Source organism: Pyxicephalus adspersus, chromosome 3, assembly GCF_032062135.1.
Source record: "Pyxicephalus adspersus chromosome 3, UCB_Pads_2.0, whole genome shotgun sequence".
Lineage (NCBI taxonomy): Eukaryota > Metazoa > Chordata > Amphibia > Anura > Pyxicephalidae > Pyxicephalus > Pyxicephalus adspersus.
The window spans coordinates 151,456,580-151,477,795 of NC_092860.1; the positions used below are offsets into that span (position 1 = coordinate 151,456,580).

Sequence of the window (21,216 nt, forward strand, 5' to 3'; positions counted from 1 at the left end):
ATGGGTCTGCTTAATAAAGTTCTCCCCTTAATAGATCAGAGTTAGTGTACTTGCATGCAGTAAGACTGAGGAAGGCCACACTGAGCCCCGTATTTGGAGAGAAAGCGATTCTCTAGGTCAATGACTGTCTCTCCGATCTTCTCATCTTTGGACATCACATCGTAGTCATACAGAGTGACCTTCAGGTCTTTCTCCAGTGGAAGAGTGAGGGTCAGTTCAAACATCCTGTAAACACAAAAGAAAATATTTTCTCATCGCACTGTTATGCAGACAGCCACAGCTTAAAGGGAGACAACACTGCTCTGAACACAAAGCAGTGCAGCATGGTTGTCACATCACTGGAAGCACATAACTAAAAGGCCCTTGAAAGGGAACTAAAAGAAAACTTTATATTAACTGTACTTTTTTCCAATTGTAGTAGTTCTAACTCCTGATTGGCAGTCACTTTATAGTGAAAGCAGAGGGTGGAGGGTGAGGGGGTAGAATAGTTAAAAACCTTGGTTGGGTTTTTCTCTGAAAAACAGGCAAGTTTCCTATTGATGAAATCTAAGTCTGAAATGAAAAACTTATAGGGAAGTTCAGAACCTTTTCCCATTATATAGAAAAAGCAACAAGTTATAGCCATTTATTGTCTAAATGGCCACATTAGTATGGACCCAGACATTTGGAAACCATCTAAAACTGAAAAACATTTAACTTGCATTCTATTTTACCCATGCAGAATGTTATACTTACTTTCCAAACACGGGCTCCAGTGTGCAGGGGATGTAATTCTCCTGATCATTTATTGACTTCTTCCCGGCAGTAATCTTGACATAGGGGTCACACTAGAAAGCAGATTTGAAGATGTTTAGGCTATCATTAACAATACCGGCTAATAATATACTACTTTTTTTCACACTATATGTTGCAAAACCAACCATTATTAGAACACACAAGGGAGAACAATAACTTGTTTTAATAACAAGATGGGAAGAGAGAGAAAAAGAAAAAGATGAGGATAGAGGAGAAGATGGGAAATAGGAAGATGGGGAAAGACTTTTTATTAGGTGGTACCTTCTCTTACTAAGTAGAAGTCTTATTTTAAAAAGTGTAAAGTGACTCCTAAGTTCATTTTATATATACTGAAAAAAAATATTTATATATATATATATATATATATATATATATATGAGAGCTTGCTCTTGCTCTAATTATTCTGCATAGTTGTGCAAAAAGAATCAACCAATCCAAACATGGAATAACACACTGATTCAATTTTGGCTAGATGATGCTGAATGTCCTCCAGCCAAAAAACTTAGTGGTCTCTCTTAATGCAAATTGTTAACAATTGATTGTAAAGCCAAAGGAAACTCCCAACAGTAAACCTGATAATAATATGTCATCTTTTATATTTACATATTTAAAGCCCAACTCCACTTTTTCTCCTCCTATGCTTTTCTCCTCCTGATAATGCCTGGGGCATATTCCAAAAAAAGTTTACCAAACCAATATTCCTCATTTATATTAGCAATAATAAAGTATATTAGGTCTTGCTAAAAGCTTGTTGGAATTTGAGGAAAAGATGAAGAGGAAGGAGAAAAAATGAAGATGGGCAGAGTAAAAGCAAAGAAGATAAAAAGGAGGAGAAGATGGGGAGGGAGAGAAAGAAAAGACAGGGAAGGGGAGAAAAAGAAAAAAAAAAAGGGGAGTGAGAAAATAATGGGGAAAGACATTTTGGTAGGTGGTACCTTCTCTTGTGCATCCACACATGTTACAGCTTACCTTGCCATTGGAATCTTTGGGTTGCAGGCCAAATGCTCGGACAATGTAGACCCTGACCAGACACTCTTGTAACCCTTTTGCTGGCAGCTGACGGAACTGTCGTGGTGGCATTGGGACCGACGGGTCATCAGGAAGAGTGTATATCTTAAAGGATCCCTAAGTATGCAGCAGAAAAAAAATATAAACCATTTTTACAAAACCATATAGTTAAATCCAAAGCATTTTAGATCTAATCAGTGAAAAGTAATAAACTATGTCTATGAGTTCTAATGATCAGGCATAGGGCAGTGAAGCGGATCACAAGGAAAAGTTCGTCACTGAAATAATTTACAAAATTGGGTTGAGTTGAGGCCATTTTTTCATCGCTGGACATTTTTCATGCAACTGATGGCTGGGTGGCCTATGCAGAGTTTAGAGCCAGTAGCAAAATATTTGATTGTCATATTTTGTGGGTGTCATGTGGTTTGACTCTACAGCACATAACGGCAGCAAGATCTTGTTTAAGAACTTGTTTATGAACAAGTTAATTAAAATTCTTTCCTAAACAGGGTTTGATTCATTAGTGCACAGTATTTAGATAATTAGGGCCAAATCTTGCAGGCAAGTCACAATATTAAAGATAGATACCAAGGGAAGTTGTAATTGTCACCATATGTAGATCAAGGTAACGAAATAAACCAAGAATGTCATATTTCTTCCTGTTGTATATGAGATATCTCTGGTGTGCTGGACGATAGTAAACACATGGAGGTCTATTTATAAAACAGTGAATCCGACATTGACTTATTACAGCCATAGAAACACATGGACCTGGAAGATTCCACACCAGGAAATGTTTAAGGGAATGTCAAATTCTCTGCTTTATAAGGAGAACCCATGGAGTTTGTACTTGGCTAGTCTTCGGTTGAAGTTTATCACTCATTTCTCCAGCAATAAAGAAGTACAGATACCCAGAGTGTTCAGACAGGTAAAAGGGATTTATTGCAGAAGGAACTAAAGTCGAACTTTAATTTTTTTAAGTATGTTTTTTTCATAAAAGCCCCTCCAGCTGCTCCAGTGTTCTATATATATTTTATTCACCTTAAACTCCCCAACCACAGAAGGGTCCTCAGCTTCATCTTGTGATCTCCCCCTATGGAGCTTGAAAGTCCGACAGAAGTCTGACAGACCCTCATAGTCTTCAATATTCTCTAATTCAGTGTCCAGAACCTGTAGGATGAGAATCAGTTCATAATACAAGAATTTTTACAACCATAGCCAACCAATGTATGTAAAGGTTGGGATTGTGAAGGAGAAGGAGCTCAATTCACAAGGCTAACATACCAGGGCATGAATTTACATTTTGTTTTTAAATCAGGTATTATCGGGTAAAAATATACTATTCTCAAGTCTTTAACTTTCACCTTCTCTCTCTGGTAAGCACAGAGGGTCTGGTATTATTGCCCTGACACCATGCAACACAAGGCATTTGGTGGTAGCTGCTATGAAATAAAGAGTGGCGGGGGAGAGGTATGAAAGTGCTTGGTTGATGGGCTTCAAAGTGCCTACTGTGCTCTGAATAGGTGATATGATGATTTCTATGCATACTTTTGGGAAGAGCATCACTGGGAAAGAAAAGGCCAGCGCTTGGGACCCAGTACAGCTCTGCTGCATAACAAAGAGAACTGGAATCAGTCTCTGGATCTTTTAGGTTGTTTGCTTTTAGCAAGCAACAATTTTTTTTTTTTGCGGTCGGGGTAACATTGAGTGTCCTCTTCACATCTTGGACACATGAAAGTCTTCACTGATTTACCTTCTCCTCCTCTTTTGTAAAACAGCTGAACATTTTTGAATACTACATTATATTCTGTGCCTGTAACCATGATCACCAAAACAAATAAGGTCAGACCCTAATAATGGGACACCCTATACTTATCGGGGACACAGCATTCAAAACCTGGAAGGTCTTCTAATCTTTTCCTACTGAACAAAAACAAAAATATAGTTACCCTTTGTGAAATGCCTGCATAAAATTTAATGTATAGCAAATTTCACATACTATGGTAATTCTTACTCTGGAGCAAATGCTGTAAGGATCAAGTAAACCTGGCTACAAATGAGATGTTAGTAACAATGTAATAATTAGGCCCTTTCCTTTCTACACATTTTCTATGCAGAAAGGGAGGCCTGGAGCATAGGAGAGAAAGGAGTATAGTGGAAGGCCAGCTGAGTAGACAGGTGGGGAGACAGCCGAGGGTTAATTATTAAGAAGGGGCACATGCGGGAGAGAGAGGAAAAGGGGAGGGGGGGAAGGGACGCAGGTAGGGAATGATAGGAGGGGGCAATAGGAGATAAAAAGGTCAGGAAGAGGAAATAGAGTCTTTTTTCACGAGGGACAGCAGGAAGGGTAAAGCTTTCCCTCCCTCCCTCCCCATTTTGTTTTGTTTTGGGCGCTATGAAGGTATAGGGCTGTTGTGGTAGTTGAGGTCCTCGGGGGGAGTGTGTTTTTTGTTGATAGTTATGTTGGGGGGGGACCCATCTAAGGTATGGAGTCCCCGGTGTGGTTGGACGATCTGGTAAATTTGTTAGTGGGGTATGACACCCCTTTGACACCCCTGTTATAGAGGCATAATCCAGGGTAACATCTGCTACCTGGATTTGTCACTGGTGGCAATTCACCAGAGATGGGTTTACTAAGGTAGCAGAGAGAACATTCATCCATTCCTACAAGGTTGCTTTGTCATTGGATCAACCAAGGTTTTGCCATTGTATCCCTGCTGCCATTTTGCTGCACTGTATAGGAGGAGAAGGTGAATGCTTTCTTCAAGGATCATTTTTCTGTGGAGTCATTGGCTAGTTTGGCCAAGCGATTTGTTACCTGTAATGTGTCGAAGCCTCTTTCCAAATAAGTGCCACACTTGTCCTTCTCACCAATGGATGCATAGAACTTGCTCCACCAGTCGATAAACTCTTCTTCCTGGTGAACAAGATAAAAAATAAACTTTTAGCATTATAGCAGCAAAAAGGATGACCAACTTTAACTTGGTGCTCCTGGATGTCCAAAAGATGCCAAACATGTGGCCTTGGAAATTTTTATTCTTTGTGTTTTATAGAACCTTGGCAATGAAGGTTTATTTTGAGACCCCTGTACAAGGTATGGTTATACCGCAGCACCTAATCCCTTTACTGATGAATTTTGGAACTAGCATTGAGCTCAAGACTCTCTGGAATGGTCTTCCTCGTCCTATTCGGCTTGCTCCTACTTTCTACTCATTTAAAAGAGCACTCACAGCCATTTCCTCAAACTTGCCCAACCGTCTTCTTCTGTCTTTTGAAACCATCACTACTTCCCACCACTTCATATCTCCCCTCCTATTGTCTGTTACTTCCCCCACCTCCTAGATTGTAAGCTCTTCTGGGCAGGGTCCTCTCCTCCTGTATCACTGTCTGCATTCGTCTGTCATTTGCAACCCCTATTTAATGTACAGTGCTGCGTAATATGTTGGCGCTATATAAATTCTGTTTATTATTATTATTATTAATAATAATAATAATAATAAAGACATTAATGGAAATCCCTCCAACCTGCCTATCAGCAATATCACCAGGCAGTAATTGTAAACTTCTGCACTAAAATGTGAGAAATGTTGAAGTAGATTCATGAAATAATAATGTTGGTTTTAGTAATCCACAGAAATCCATCACACTGACGTCATGGAGAAAATCAAAGAGAGGCTTATTGAATTTCTGGGTTCAGCCAGCCATTCGCCCCTTTAAATGTACAGCACTGCGTAATATGTTGGTGCTATATAAATACTGTAATAATAATAATTATTAATAAACACAGTTGATAGAAATTATTTTAAATATTGCTTTATTATAAATTACATTTATTTAAAGATGGCCTACAGCTGGCAATATTATAGAAGGTCTCCTCACTGCCCACTTACCCAGAGAATCTTCTGCAGCCATAAAACAAAAGATGTTGGTTAGGTCATTACAGAATTGTAGTTTCTTAGAAGTATAAACTCAAACACAAAAATGCAATATATTTTAATTTAGCAGTCCTTGGATGTGGTGGATGCATGTTTTTCTATCCCAACTTTTTTCCCATTATTTTTACCTGGTGAACCTGCCAGTAACACTTTCACACAATCATCCTAGCCTGCTTTACTTATTTGCAGTGCAAACTTATTTTTTTCATCTCCATTACATATGAAGGAGGTGTTGCTGTTTTGTGGTTTACAGAAAAAAGGTGGTAGGACTAAAACCAGATTTATTAAAATTTAAGCATACATTAATTGCAAATATCTTCAATGGAGTCAATTTTCAACCTCAATGCACAAGACAACAACATTCACAATGGTACATGTGAGCACAATTCTATCACTGTGGGCATAAGCTGCATGACAGTGCATCCTAAAGGGGAAAGCACACTATACACAACATGTCCGCATACTGGAACTCCTACCGACCCATGGGAATACAGCAGAGACCACTGACCAACATACCAGCATAACGAGAGCTAAGGAAGGTTAAAGAGAACCAATCACTTCTGACCTAATGCAAACTTTTTATTTCTAAATTATTAAATTAAAACAATTACAATTTGCCCCCATCTTTAACATTACTTCTCTCAATGATTTCCCTGAACCTAGGTTTGAATGCTAAGGGGTACTCTAGATGTTCTGTTACTACTGGCCCCTAATGCTGATGTCAAAGCTTGCCTTTCCAAGTGGATATAATTCCAAAATTTATATTAGTTTTAATGTGTTGTCAGTGTTGCTTCCAATCATTTTACATCTGCAGCTCTTATTCCAAAACTACCTAATGTTCTGCCATGAAAGTCCTTGTTTAGGTACTTCTGTTATAAGGTGACAACTGTCTCCAAAAGTGCTTTTTCATGTCATCTTGTCACATGCACAGCCTGGTGGGGACTACAAGCAGCCAATGTGACACATAGGCCCTGATTTAACAAAGTTATCCAAGACTGGAGAGGATGCACCTTAATCAATGAAGCTGGGTGATCCGGCAAACCTGGAATGGATCTGGTCCAGGATTGAAAACATTTGCTAACAAATAGCTGATGACTTTTAGGAAATCCATTCCAGGTTCCACCGATGAAAATGTATTCTCTCCAGCCTTGGAGAACTTTGATAAATCAGGGCCATAGAGTCTGAGTTAATAAAACTCTCTAAGACTGGAGAAGATAGACTATCATGGGAAAACCTGGCTGATTCAGCCAGGTTCACTGGATCACCCATGGTTGCCCTCCCAGTCTTGGAGAACTTTAAAAAATCAGACCTATATTGTTCAGGAATAGTCCACATTACAAAGATGTTCCAAAACAGTGATGTACAGCCAACATTGTAGTAATGTAGACAGGAAATGTCTAAAAGGTGATCAGCACAGAGATAATAATTTAGTATGTAATTTAGTTTACTATTTTACTATTAGTTCTTTTTAATTATGTTTTTACCTAAGAATTGGAAGACAAAGTACTCTAGCTGCAAGGAGTAGTGTTTTATCTCAGGTTTCTTCAAAGAAAAGCTATGTAAAGGCTAAATATAAATCTTCCAAAAATAAATCTGGAAGAGTTATAATATAAGACAAACACTTGTATAGGTCCAATGGTTTCTGGGTCTCTTTTACCGTTCCACAAGCACCTCCCAGTGAAGCAGTGACATTATACTCCCCTTATAGACGTCATGCACTGTGAGGGTTACGTGGGAATCAAGACACAGGTATGAAGCACAAGCACAATACATACATGAAGACTGGACCTGGAGGATGATATATTAATTATGGACGAGACGCCATCCGCAAGCTACAAGTCAAAACCATTGGTTAGCTGCACACAAAATCCCCAGAATCAGTTTTTCATTAGACACACACATGAATATTATTATGACACCACAAAGACAAAATGAGCACAAAATTATAAATACTAGTTATGTAGTTTACAAAATGTACTTCTATTGCTTTCCAGAGAAAAGGTAAATATAAATTACATAAGTATAAATGTATCACACAATTAAATAATACATCAATATTACATAATAATACATTCCCTATTTAATGTACAGCGCTGCGTAATATGTTGGCGCTATATAAATCCTGTTTAATAATAATAATAATAATTATGATTTCCTGTTACATTAATAGATAAGTATTGGATCAGAGTCTTATCAGAACAGGATTCTTTAAAACCCACTCGCTACATATTGTCCATCGCACAACTGACCCTCTGTTTAATCAATTTTAAACTGAGCTCAAGGATGTACCGCTTTTAGACATATAAAACCAGGAAGAAATGAACCGCTAGGGAGGTTAAGGCTTGCATACTTTGAAGTTGAGTCTGATAAACTCCTGCAATGTTGGGTTCCTTGACCTGGGTCACTGATCTACCACCAAGGGATGGTAAGAACCAAACCTCAGAAATTGCTTCCTTTATTGGAACGGTCAATCGATCCCTCTCACTTGCCCCTGTCCAAGAGTCTATTTTGATTATAAAGAATCATGCCCTACCTATAGGTTTATCACTACACATTTATGGTGAAAACCTCCATTGGCACATCTCAGTAGGGTCAGTAGATTGTTCAGGTCACTATTTCATGGTACGATTTTGGGTTTATCTTGCTGTTCTTAGCCAACAGAAAAGACAAATCTGTCCTTGTTTGACCTACGTCTGTAGCCTGTTCTCTTCAAGGTTCAATATTCTGTTCATTAAGAGATGGCTTTCCCAAACCCACAACTGTACAGAGTTCTTTATGCCAGTTGGAATATGTCTAACCATTCCTCTCTAAGCACTTTTATTAAGGCTCTATTAACACTAGAACAGTGCACATCAATGCAATAATGAGAGGATGCAATAAGAGGAAATAATGTTCTACTTTCAAAATCTGCAATCAGATAGAGTTTATTTGCAGAAAGAGACAGGTGATGACTTCTGCAATAAAACACACTTACCTGCCTGATTACTGTCCCCTTTAATCAAAAATCATTGAGCTTCACATCCCCGGAGGAACCTGTTTTCCCCTGAGGCTGCCAGGAGCCTGACCCGGCCAATCAAGGTAGTGAAGATTGGAACCAGGACAAGAAGCAGAAAGAAAATGCGGTGCCCTGTGAGGGAACTTGGATGGGTGAGTGTAATTAAAAATTGTGATAAGGCAGGTAAGGGTATTTTATTACAGAAGGAACAACATTATTGCAGAAAGTGACACACAATGACTTGTTTTACATCAACAAAGCTTTGTAATCATATTCCTTTAGTCAATTACAGAATAATACATTTTCCATAGTTTCAGCCCACTTTTTGATAGCTTCTAGTAGAAAAAGTAATACATGTCAGACACTAAAATAGAGTGTAAACTGAAACAAGTACTTTTTAGCTCTGCCAATGAGAAAATATCCCACAAAGATGGCCTGGGGGCTGTTGCAGGGGGGGTTTGGCATGAAGGACACCATTTTTAACAAGAGTCAAAGAAAATGAACCATGTGTACAAAATACCTCAAACAAGGCCAGGAAACAGAGCCCACTACAACATAAAGATATTGAGAGTGGACAATTGTATGATACATAATCCTCTGACAACCAGTATTGAGCTTCTGGTCAAGGAGCAAGCCAATGGGCCTGGTTTATTAAAGCTCTCCAAGAAGGAGAAGATAGATTATCATGGGTGGATCTGGGTGATCCAGCAAACCTATCTTTTCCAGTCTTGAAGTACTATAGTAAATCAGGCATAAAAAATCAACTGCCAGAATGAAATATGGAAGCCATGCATGAAGAATCTGAGCCAAGTGTCAGGTAATATGAGGTAGACAAGAGGTAAAATCAAATTCAATTGAAGTATCTGAAGATATCGATTGAATACGCCGAACTACTAGCTATTATGAACAATTTTTTGAGTAAATACTGGTAAGGTTCCCTCCAGTACTGCTCTTGGTTTTAAAAGCCTAGGAATTTAGTTATGTGGTCTCCATTGGGAGCATCAAAGCCCTGCCTGGCTGATTCTTCTATTCAGCAGAGTTCATGAGACCAAATTTCTACACTCCGACCATATACTTACACTTTTGGCCTTGTAATCAGCACTGGTGGGAATCTGGAGCAGCATTTGCCTTATAATAGTGGCAAAGGGGCTGTAAAACTTTTTCTTGCACCCCAAAAAAGGATGGATAAGGTTCATAAGTTCACTTTAATGCTTTGAAAAAAATGGAATAATATGTATCACCAAGTTTTGTAAAGGGTTTGCAGAGCATATTTGGCAAATACTTGTGCAAAACACAATTTATGGTCTGCAATAAGTCAATTTATTGCTCTTTCTACTCCTGAGTGATAATTGCATGCGGTCACCTCATGACTTGGCAGGAAATACCAGCTCAACTTTTTCACTGCTCTGCTAGTTCCATTGGCAGGAAGTGTCAGTTTTATGGGCAAAGCAAACTGGCCACATTGGTGGCATCACTGTGTTTGTCCTGGCTGATGAAGCTTCATCTGTCCTGGCCAAAATGCTTCGTATCTCCCCAAATGGTTTAGAACCGCTGGAGAGGGGACAGATGTCAGAGACCCCGGCAGCTGCTGTGTGGTCTCCAGGAAACCACCAATTGGATAAAATGTTTGATTGCTTTATGGTTCCTTTGTGACCAAATCAAACGACGTGTCAAACCGAACTTTTTTGAAAGCCAAAGAAACATTTTTTCTGATTAATTTGCCCACAATGGACGTCTGTTCCAAATGAAAACTGGCTAGATGTCTTCACAGAATGGGTATTTATGACTTAAAAGCTGTACTCTGTACAGAAGACTGAGGGTGGGAAAAGCGGTACAAGGAGCTAGGTAGGTGTGTTGCAATGCAAAAAGCAGATGGGGAAGAGGGAAGATTTACAGAAGATATAGAGAAGGGTGTACACTCCTGGGATACCTTGTGCCATAATGAATGAACTCCCATGCACATGTTTGGGAATTAAGGCATCCCAACTCTAACAGCTTGATAAAATTATAAAAAATTAGAAAGGCAGATTTTTTAATGGTACTGTTGCTGTATACTATGACGTTTTATAATTTATTGAAGCAGATTTGTAAAATTATTGACCGGCCAATTTTAACTTCATTGGTCACCACTAGGGTAAGCAATAGAACAGTAGGAGGTGGGAGGTGGGAAAGGGTCATTTCACATAAATTCCTGCCTACATTTTGACCGCTGGTCATTTTGACATGTATGTTGCTTTAGGGAAATCGCATTCAAATAGTGACTACGATTACCAAGGATCTGGAGATAACCACGGGTAAAGTGGCTGCCTATATGTGGAAATTTCAAAGATCTTTAGCAACGTATGGAGAACCAGTAGAATAGTAAAGGAATCGTCGTGAGATCAGCAGCTAAAACAATCCATAGTTCAGAGGAAAAACTAACACAAATTATCAACATGACCCACAGGATGAACTTTACGTCTTTCAACACCATCAGGAACACAAGTTCAATTTACACATGAACTGAGGGTTCCCTGTACACCACACATCACACATCATTTCCATAAACCTTTTCTACAACTAAAGCCGGAGAAACATGACCAAAAAATACTTTGCTATAACTGGAATACCTGAATGAAATACCTGGGGGACACTAAAAAACGGAAGTTGCAATTTCAGGTTAATAGATACAAAAATCCAGCTGTGGGTAGGAAGCTGCATGTTACTGCATCTGATATAGTAGGCTTGAGGTGTATTTGGAGATTTGTCCATGTTTGCCATAATTGTATGTCCACCAGGCTTATAGAAGTGTTTGGGCGGCCTTAAAGCTACCCAAACTACTTCTAAAACCGAACCCAAAGCTGACTCAAACCTCCTGATACCGCAATACTTGTAAGTAAATCGGTAAAGGATAACATTTTCTTTGAAATTAGTTAATAAAAAGAAGGTATGTCAATTTTGTCTTACCTGACTTTGTATTAGAGGTTCCTTATCATCAATATCAATGAGAACTTCATCCCGCGGGGTAACACTTATATCATCTGAAAGGAAATATTGTATATGACTGCTCCAATGGCATTTAAAGAAAACACTGTCATATTATCAGTAAGTGAACACTAAAAGATATTAATGTAACATTTACCACCAAATGTCGTAATTGGGCGACGATGGTGACTCTGCATCTGCTGATATAAAATATTATCTATGTCTCACCTTAGCCCAGTGGTTCTCAATCTTTTTAACACAAGGGAACCGTTGAAATAACTTTTAGGTTTTAAGGACCCCAGCTATAATCACTATATCCACAGCTCACAGTACATTAGAGTGGTGGTCAATGGGAAGAATGTATTTTACATTGCTGGCCATTGGGAAGAATGTTACCTTTATAGAAAAAATCTAAGACAAAAAAATCATTTGTGTCAATTAAACTGACCTGAGAGGTCCGTATGGCTCCAGCAACCTCTAGAAGAACCCTAGTTGAGATACACTGGCTTAGCCTCTAACCTCTACCCTTCAACACCCGGAAAATTAAAGTTATTGTGTAAATAGGTTTATATTATACATATTATTATTTTTATTTTATTTTTTTGCATAGAAGGCATACAAGAGCAAGCAAATAATCAGTAAACTGATAATAGTATTGCTTAAATTAAACACCTCAATATTCAAGTGGTAGGTTTGGGCTCTAATGTGTTATTGAAATGTGCCATGCCATGAGAGGAAAGAAAACTTGCCTGGTTATATTTCCTAATGGAAAAGGACAGAACTGAAAAAAAAAAACAATTATTCTCACTGTGGGGAAGGTGATGAACTGAGTGTGACATGAAATAAAAAAGAGCTTGCTAGGGCATACTGTGGAAAAGGAGACTTCTAAAGCTTGGAAATGGACCAATGTAAAGGCAAAACATTCAGCCCGTACTATGCCAACCATCATATTATGGATACTTTTATCAGAGTGGATGTGGACCCCATTTCATGCATCACCTGTATGAAACACATTGCTGGTCATAAATGGGGGGAGAAAATGAAAGCTACTGTGGTGCCACTCAATCGTTCATTTTGACATTTGGTTGCCTTTGTTACATTTTCTCTCCTGTCTACATACACTCCACTATTATTATTAATAATATTACGAATGGCTGCATGGCATTTTTCGGGGCTGGTGACAAGAGTGGGCCAATTCCATCATCGGTCATCTCCATGGAACAGGAGACAGGGAACATGCAATGTAATCCTATAAGAAGAAGTGTCTAAAGTGGTAGGAAATCCAAAATTCTTCATTTGACCCTAGGTGAGGAGAAATTTTTCAAAGGGATCATCTGCTCCTGTGGATGGGAGTTTACCTTGTGGAACCATTGGTGATCAGTTTCTATTTGTTTGTGATTGGTGCACCTTCTACATATAATTAGCCTTTAACTTACAAGTCGAATGAAAAGGTAACATACCGGCCATTCCTTCCTCCATGTCTCCCTCTTCTTCATCAGGGCTGCAGTGGAACTCCTCCAGGGAGTGGATGGTGCACTGTCCAACCACAGGCTTCCGACCAAACTGACGGTTGTCAATCACCTTCACAATAATGGGTGGGCAGTACAGATCCTCACGGGGAAGTCTCTAAAAAAGGAGGAGGACACAATTATGTGAAAAAGAAGATTGGGCATTGCTCAGGTTTTTCTTAGCAGCTCAGCTTCACCAAGAACATGTTCTTTGATTAGAGATGGCAGAGTCAATGCTGGGAGAGGAGATTCAGATAAATTGAGCTGCTGGGAGGTAGAGCAGCAAGATTTGAACTGTTGATGGGGAAAAGGGGAGCTGATCTGATGCGAGTGAAGTCTTTCTATATCTTTCTAATAAGTCTTTCTAATAAAAACATCTCGAACCCAGAACCTGACTCTGAGTTAGATGCCTTCCAATGACTATAATAGTCTTTATTGTCACTTCTCCAATACTAGGTTCTCTATTCCTCAACTGAGTAATACTCTCAGTATTGGGCAAACAATGGCAAATCATTTGCCTCTAATAATAGGGCACATGGGGACATGGCAGTCAGTTGCCAGGGCTCAGGGATCTTGAAAAATGGCAGAAGGAGTGTGCCAATTACTGTGGAGTAGTGGGGCAGCAGAGATCCTAGAGCTGAGAAAGGGTTGGTAACAGTAAGTGTGGGTATGTATAAGTGAGTTGGTGGGTTAGGATTTTTTATTTTAAAAGCAGCCCTTGAGTCCACACACAATTTCAATATATGTAATGAAACAGAACACAGTCAGAGACTGCAGATTGGCTATAGGGTGAATGGAGATTGGAACCATACTACAAAAGTCAGTCACAAGCAGGGGGAATGGTATATGGGATGGCAAGTGAAAATTGTCATTACAGGCACAAATGATTATTGGGTTTGATCAACAAGGGTCAATTGAACCAAAGGGCTACAAGAGGCCCGCGGCTCACAGGTTGGACACCCCGTACCTAAAGACATCACAAATCTTAGAGACAACAAGGTGTAGGGCTTTGTTAAGAAAGCCAAGCACAAGAGTGCTGTACTATCATATGATATCAGATATTCCAGCACTGAGCGGCAGAAACCAGGCGTGTTTTTCTATCACAGGTCTCCATCCACTGATAAATGGCCTCCTACCTTGTAATATAAGAAACATATGCATCTCTGCCTTCACAGCCCCGGACCTCTAAAACCGGGCTGAACGGCTGCCAAGAGCCTTTTTACAGGCACCTGGGCCCTTTCCCAACCCTAGGAAATCTGTTACCTGTATTAAGGGCTCTTACCACCTCCATGAAAAGGACACAAACATCAAAGTTGGGATTCTTTTTGACATTTTTAATAACACAGGACTGGACCATTTCATCGCCGCACTCAATGATCAGGCTGGGGGACGTCACGCTGGCCAACTGGTAGCTCTTAAGATTGCGCAGCCCCCATGCCAACACCTGCGACAAGGAACAGCAAATGAGATTGTGTTTAAAAGGATTGGTTTATGAGTCAATTCATACATCACCATGACCAGGTAATGGCAACATTGTTAAAAAAGGAGATGCCTAAAGAATATCAAAGAAGAATATTACATTTCAGAAGCAGATTAAATATACAATATTCAGTATTCAGTGATAGAAGCTGCATATAACAGATGAACAAAAATAATAATGTTCATGACTCATGTCACAAATGAGTCATGCACAAAATCATCAATAGAGGATCCCAAAGATACCCCAAAAGCAGAATAGCTTTATTCAGTCTAAATATTATGGGTTGTATAATCCTTAAACTGGCCACTGGGCTGTGGATCAGTTCTGCAAGTGTCGTGCACAAACATGATGGACTGGCCAACAGACAACTAAAAGAGCATGGCATGGCTCCTGTAATAGGACGTTGGAAAAAATATTTACCTATTCCAAAATATACCAGCCTAACAGTGCAGGCCTAGGGGCTGGTGTCCACATGGTAAAAGATTGATGTGTCCAGGTTCTTCTCATGATCAATGAACTACTTAGTAATTCCTAATGTCTATTAAACTTAGCGTGAAGGTGCAATTAATATTACAAAACCCACACTCACCTCAATAGCGGTTCTCTGCAGGATGGGTTTAATACCTTGTGGCACCATGTAGACATTGGCGCTCCTCTGGGGCGGAGGGTAGGGCAGGTCTGAATCCTCCGACTGCATAGTAAAAAACACAGAGGAAAACAGTAAATACATTTTGTTATGTGAATAAATTTATGTTATAGGTAAAGTGCAATGCAATATATAATGCAATGCATTACGCCATACAGGGCAGAGGTTAGTGATTTAGAACACTCAAGAACATTTCATGTTAGTAAAAGAGGGGAGCTGCAATTTAAGCAGGGGTTACATTAAATCCTAAACAATATTCTGCATAGCATTTTATTGGTAGTTTGTATTTTTATACTTATTCTACAGATACATGTCAATAATAGGTTGTCCATTTACAGTCTGGTATTTTAAGGAGATGGGGCCAGTCTTAGAAAATGACCAACCAGTCCATTGTTTTTCTTATACACTTTAATTTTGCACAAAATTTAAAGCCCGTTGTACAAAATAAATGACCAGCTTCAGTTTACCAGTCCCGAACACAACAATTGGCCTATTACTTTTTGCAAGACGGAGAAAATAATTGGCAGATAGCAGCAGTGGCGGAAAGATAGGAAGGTTTGGGTCAGGTTAGAATAGAGTAGCATAGTATAGTACAATAGCTATTGTATACCAAGTCTAGAAGCTTCTCGGTGTAGAAACCCGGAACAAGAAGCTGAGCCATTTCCAAAAAGAAAAGAGTAGAGAAAGTGAAGAGAGAAAACACAATTAGATTAGGTGTAATTCCAAGTCTAGAGAGTGTCCTGGAATACATATTGTATAAAGACAACTGTAATCTCATCAATAACTCTCTATATAATATGAATCTATATCAGTCATTCTCTACTTAGACATCCGATTCATGTCACCTGGAATCCTGGTATTTATTATCTAACACTAACCATAACTATTAGCTTCCTTGGAGCAAAAAAGTTGTTACTTTTCTGGTCAATAGTGGGGACTGGGCATGACTCTGACCCTAGCTACTTTTATTTAGACCTTATAATAAATGAAGATTTCCTCTTGAGTGCAGGTGACATTTTTGCGTTCTGTCTGGATGTATACCTGGTACCATGTTGTCACTACATGCACCAACCAAGGAAACTAAAATTTTGCTACTCACCTATCCCATTTCCATTTTAGGGCATTGCCATCGTCTTTCGTTTCTTCTTCTTCCTTACGATCTTTGACCAACTTAATTGGAATAATGTAACTCATTCATTCACAATTGCAAGGGAAGCTGGTATTGCAGGTTTTTATGGCTAAGCTGCATGTGTGCAGTACAGCTAAATTTGACAGCTGGGCAGCGATCAGGCAAGTATGAACGATTATTGCAGAAGGAACATCACCTCACTGCAGCAACCACTTGTTTGATCATACATTTTTCAATATGGGACTTTGGTTTAAAGTCAGACACTGTGCAATTCTACAGTAATATATTTTGGGATGCCTCATTACATTTCTCCTTTTTCCTTTTGTCTTAATTGCTTTACAGATACCCCAATCCAAGTACCAGACAAATAACTTCTATTTGTCCCAGCTCACTCTAACATGCTGATGCAAAAAACATCAATGCACGACATAATTTACTACAAAAAGCACAAAAAGTGCTTTAACTCAATATAATGCAAGTAGTGTGAATGTAAACTTAAATGTAGAGTATATACTCGTCAAGGATGTTATTGCAAAGGAAAAAAAAAACTTGGTTTATACTCTGGGGCACCTAGTGGCATGTCCTGGTAATACATGTTTCTCTGGTTGGATAGATCATAATTGTAAAACACAAGCTGTAACTTTTTTCCCGAGGATACAATGGCTATATATTTATTGGCATTTTCCCATTGATTACTGTTTTAAATGTTAGCAGTGACTGAAACATTTTGTGCCCTAGGTTTATACTCCAGTCAAAGTAGTTTTCCTTTTTTTTTTTAGGTTATATATTTGGAATGCTAAAAACCTGCTGTGATACTATATTTAAAGTTGAACTCCAGGCAAACAGTGAACAACACAAATGAAATACAGATATGGGAGAAACTTTATCACCCAAAGAGTTTTCACTTTTGTGTGCCTAGCACTGGGATTTACACAGCTGTATCACATAGCTCGGCGATGCCTTGACCTTCTATATTACAGTTAGGTTACACTTACAGGTCTAGTCCCTCCCCCAGCCTGTGACTGGATAGTGAAAGGCAGCTCGCCTTTCTGCTTTAATTGGCTCATTATGCTGCTTGCCCCTACCCCTGTGAGCTCTTCTGTACTATATAGTCTCATAATAAAGTCAATTTAAGTTTCTTCTTTTGCCTTGTTTAAAAAAAAATACATTTAATGATGTATACCAGAATTGCAATATTGTCTGTATTGATATCTTCCTGGAGGTCAGCTTTAATTAAACAATAAAATGTTTCATCAAATCAAATTCAAATTATTCTACATCGAAAATGTGCCTAAGATGCAATCTAGAATTGAAATGTGGACACCAAGCGGTGTCTTCAAATATGTTCCTGTATCCTACACCAGGCTGCATATGGTGAGAAGGCCTCCTGAACACTACAAAATTAAGATCTAATAAAGCTCATCTCTGTTTTCTTGTGCCATCCAATGTTTTATTAAGGACATGTCTGTTTATTTTCCATCCTGTAGACACAACAATGCTGTATTGGACAGTTGTCACCACACTAAGGTTGGCGTTGTCTGGTGATGATGTCCTTTGTTTTGGTAACATTGCAAAATTTTAGGGTTTTTTCTCTCAGTTCTGGCAACAAGAGTCACCAGGACTAGTAGAAGAAGGGAAAATTTTCCCAGGACGACACGAATAGCTATAAAAACCCAACATGGGTGGAAAGTTAAAGCCCTTGGGTACAACCAGGTACCTCCGGGATCCATCGGCACTAATGTTCATTGAACATTTTAATGTCATTATGAACCCCATTCCTCCTACCAGTGCCAGACACAATGCATTGCAAATAGAATATAAAAGTGAATTCTCATAAGGATATTCAGTCCTTTCTAAACTTGCACAATAAAAATGGCAGCCAGAATTAGAATAGTATAGCATGGGTGAGGTCATCATAAAAAGCAATAAGCCATGCACACCTAGGCTAGTACAAAAGTGAGGGATTGCATGCTTCAGCAGCCAAGAATGCCTTCACACAGAATCTGAGACAATATTCCTATTATTCATAGCCATTCTTTGGCCTTCAGAACACTGGATATTACCGATACTCAATCACGGTGTTGGCAATTTTTTTCTCACTAGGAACTCATGCCACCAGCCATGTCAACTCCAAAACCCCAAAGTCATCTTCTGTAAAAGCTGCCAGGTAACTCTGATAGAGGTTGTTGACCTCTAATTTTTTCAGGCCATGCTGTTGACCTGGATTCTGATCCAAACAACGTATGCAGGTTAGGCCTTCTGACTTTTCAATGACTCACTGAAAACAGAGTAACATTTTCAGCAGTGGGTTGGCTGGTGAGTGGCAGCACCCTCATTCTTCACATGACAAGCTGGCTTAAAAAAATTTGGTCCAATGGCAGGACCTCCAAACCTCATGTGTTGAGCAAGACACCGATCTGTACAACTGTACATTGGATGGCATTTCTTCATGACCTCAGATATCACATACTTTAATACCAGAAGTCTATTCTTTCTATATGTTCCATGCAATGCTTTATTGTATAAAAAGGTGTATAAAAAGAAAATGCTTAACTAAGTTTATTTAAAGCAGAACCCCAGCCAAAAATAATATAAAAATGAATGAAAAGATAATATAGGTGGTGTGGCAATGGAAACTTTCATTTCAGAGCTCTGCCCTGCAGTACCTACTTTGCCACAAGATACCCATAATTCTGAACAGTGAATTACAATGCAGTACAACAATGAGCCCATTTATTTTATTCTGTCCTCTCCTCCTAACTGATTGTCTCTTTGTACTGCTTCTTCTCCCTTTTTTCTCCAGCCCTGCTGTACTAGGGTTGCATGAGGCTGATACATCAGATTCACTGTTTGCATTTAATTTAATGATGAATTTATGACTGCAGTGATTAATTAATTTGTGTCCTATATATTTGCCCAGAGTTCAGCTTTAAAGAAAATCTTGACCCAGATCCAAGCTCCACCCGTTTATTAAAGCTCTCCAACACTGAAGATGATAGACTATTAGGAGTGAACCCAAGTGCAAACCTGAAATGGATTTTATATTTTAATTTTAATTTAATAATTGAAATGGCAAATGTTTATAATCCTTCACCATATCCATTCAAGGTATGCTGGAGCATTAATAAATCATGCCCACCATGATGTGGCCACAATGGAGATTGCTCTCTGGAAGCTGATGGTAAACATGTACAACTTCCTAGTGAAATGGATGTGCATTTTCAGAGGTGTAGGTAATGTAAGGTATAGCACAGTGGGAAGAGTGCAGCAGTTTTGGATATATAGTATACGGCACAGTGTAGACATTATAGAGTTTTTCTGCATATAATATACAGCACGGCATCAAAAATGCAGAGCTCTACACTACGGAATGCAAAATGAAATGTGAAGAGCTTTGCTATGCTCTTATTCATCCTTCCTGGATGCTTTCTTGGCCACTTGACCAGAACTACTGTAGACATTGAGTCCAGCCATCTTTATTCCACTGAAGTCTGTTTTATTATCTAGCACTTTCTGTCTCCTGTTTTGTTTCCTAACATCATCTGCAGCCATTCCATGGTTGCTTCCACATAAGTTAATGCTCTTACCTCACTGAGAACTCCAGAGATCTCACCCTGTAGGAAAGAAAAAAATCAAATCAGATACATCATTAATGAACAACAAAAAAATACATTGGTGGGCCATAAATAACAGGCTGGTGTGATGATTGGAATGTCTATGGTAACTATATGAACCTTCATGACTTTTAGTTTCTTGTCTTTAATGATAGCAATGAAGTTGGGTATGTCTATATAGCACATAGAAGATTTAGGTGTGGATGATAACTTGTTAGCTTTGGAAAGTAATGGGCTAGAGGGACTATATTACATTGTCTTTGGCTACCACCATAACACAACCTTTGTGCACCATTAATAAGTAGGACGCAAAGACCACTGCATTAATGAACATGTACGGCTGTCCCATATATAATTATGGACTATAGTTCTTGCTGTTCCATAGCCAATATAGCATACTGAAACTTTTGCAATCTATGTTTACTATTAACTCAAAGGGTACCACAGACTCTGCACCACAATCTAATTTCATTTCAAGGTGAAAAATGAATTTGCTTATATTTTGCCTTTCCAACCTTCAACATGCAAATTTGATTTTTGTATTGGCACCAAAAGGTCTCTGTGCTTCTTTTTGTAGGCTGGCAGGAGGGTCTGTTTTGGTGCTGTGGAGGATATTTTTTATGCATCACTGTAAGGGGGCATTCTTTCCCCTGGCCATGATTTTAAGAAGCCTTTTATTCCCACTTAGCCACCAAAACCTGGTTTATTAGGAGTTCCCTGAGAACTGAAAATCATTTCAAGTGTTCCTCAGTGATAAAAAGGTTGGGTCTGGTCTGAAGTATTCATTGCATCATCCAGCAATGAATAGGGAGTAGCTTCTCCATGAAAAAATTGACCCTTATTGCTCCATGCATGCCCACCATACAGCACTGCAGTCAGTCCCTCTATCCACCAAGTAATGATGAACATAATATATGTATTTCTCACTCTCCATTGTTTTTAATATGTGTCTGTCTACAGCTGACCTTAGATGAGTTAGGATCCATGTACTGCACTAGTGTCTAGTGGGAATAAGGAAAGGGAAATGGAAACAGAGAATCTAATTATAAGGTAACTTACATCCAGTCCAGGTATGTGATGTAGAGAAGGCTATAACAAAAGGAAGAAAAGTTACATAATACAGTTAAAGAAGATTTATCACA

At 38.9% G+C, this 21,216-nt stretch overlaps 1 protein-coding gene across 4 annotated transcripts in view; it reads right to left on the reverse strand.

The window, feature by feature from the left end:
* DYSF (dysferlin) overlaps window positions 1-21,216 on the reverse strand; it is a 112,200-nt gene that overhangs the window by 17,257 nt on the left and 73,727 nt on the right. For 2 of the 4 annotated variants that reach the window (XM_072406680.1, XM_072406679.1), the window contains 12 exons: window positions 21,134-21,163; window positions 20,048-20,074; window positions 15,942-15,983; window positions 15,275-15,376; window positions 14,488-14,649; window positions 13,158-13,323; window positions 11,680-11,753; window positions 4,622-4,720; window positions 2,845-2,973; window positions 1,765-1,920; window positions 736-827; window positions 55-225 (listed from right to left, as the gene is read on the reverse strand). In XM_072406680.1, the coding sequence (XP_072262781.1) occupies window positions 55-225; window positions 736-827; window positions 1,765-1,920; window positions 2,845-2,973; window positions 4,622-4,720; window positions 11,680-11,753; window positions 13,158-13,323; window positions 14,488-14,649; window positions 15,275-15,376; window positions 15,942-15,983; window positions 20,048-20,074; window positions 21,134-21,163 (1,250 nt within the window). Of the gene's footprint in view, window positions 1-54; window positions 226-735; window positions 828-1,764; window positions 1,921-2,844; window positions 2,974-4,621; window positions 4,721-5,693; window positions 5,706-7,513; window positions 7,571-11,679; window positions 11,754-13,157; window positions 13,324-14,487; window positions 14,650-15,274; window positions 15,377-15,941; window positions 15,984-20,047; window positions 20,075-21,133; window positions 21,164-21,216 lie in introns of all 4 variants that reach the window. The other 2 variants (XM_072406682.1, XM_072406681.1) reach the window with 2 other exon arrangements.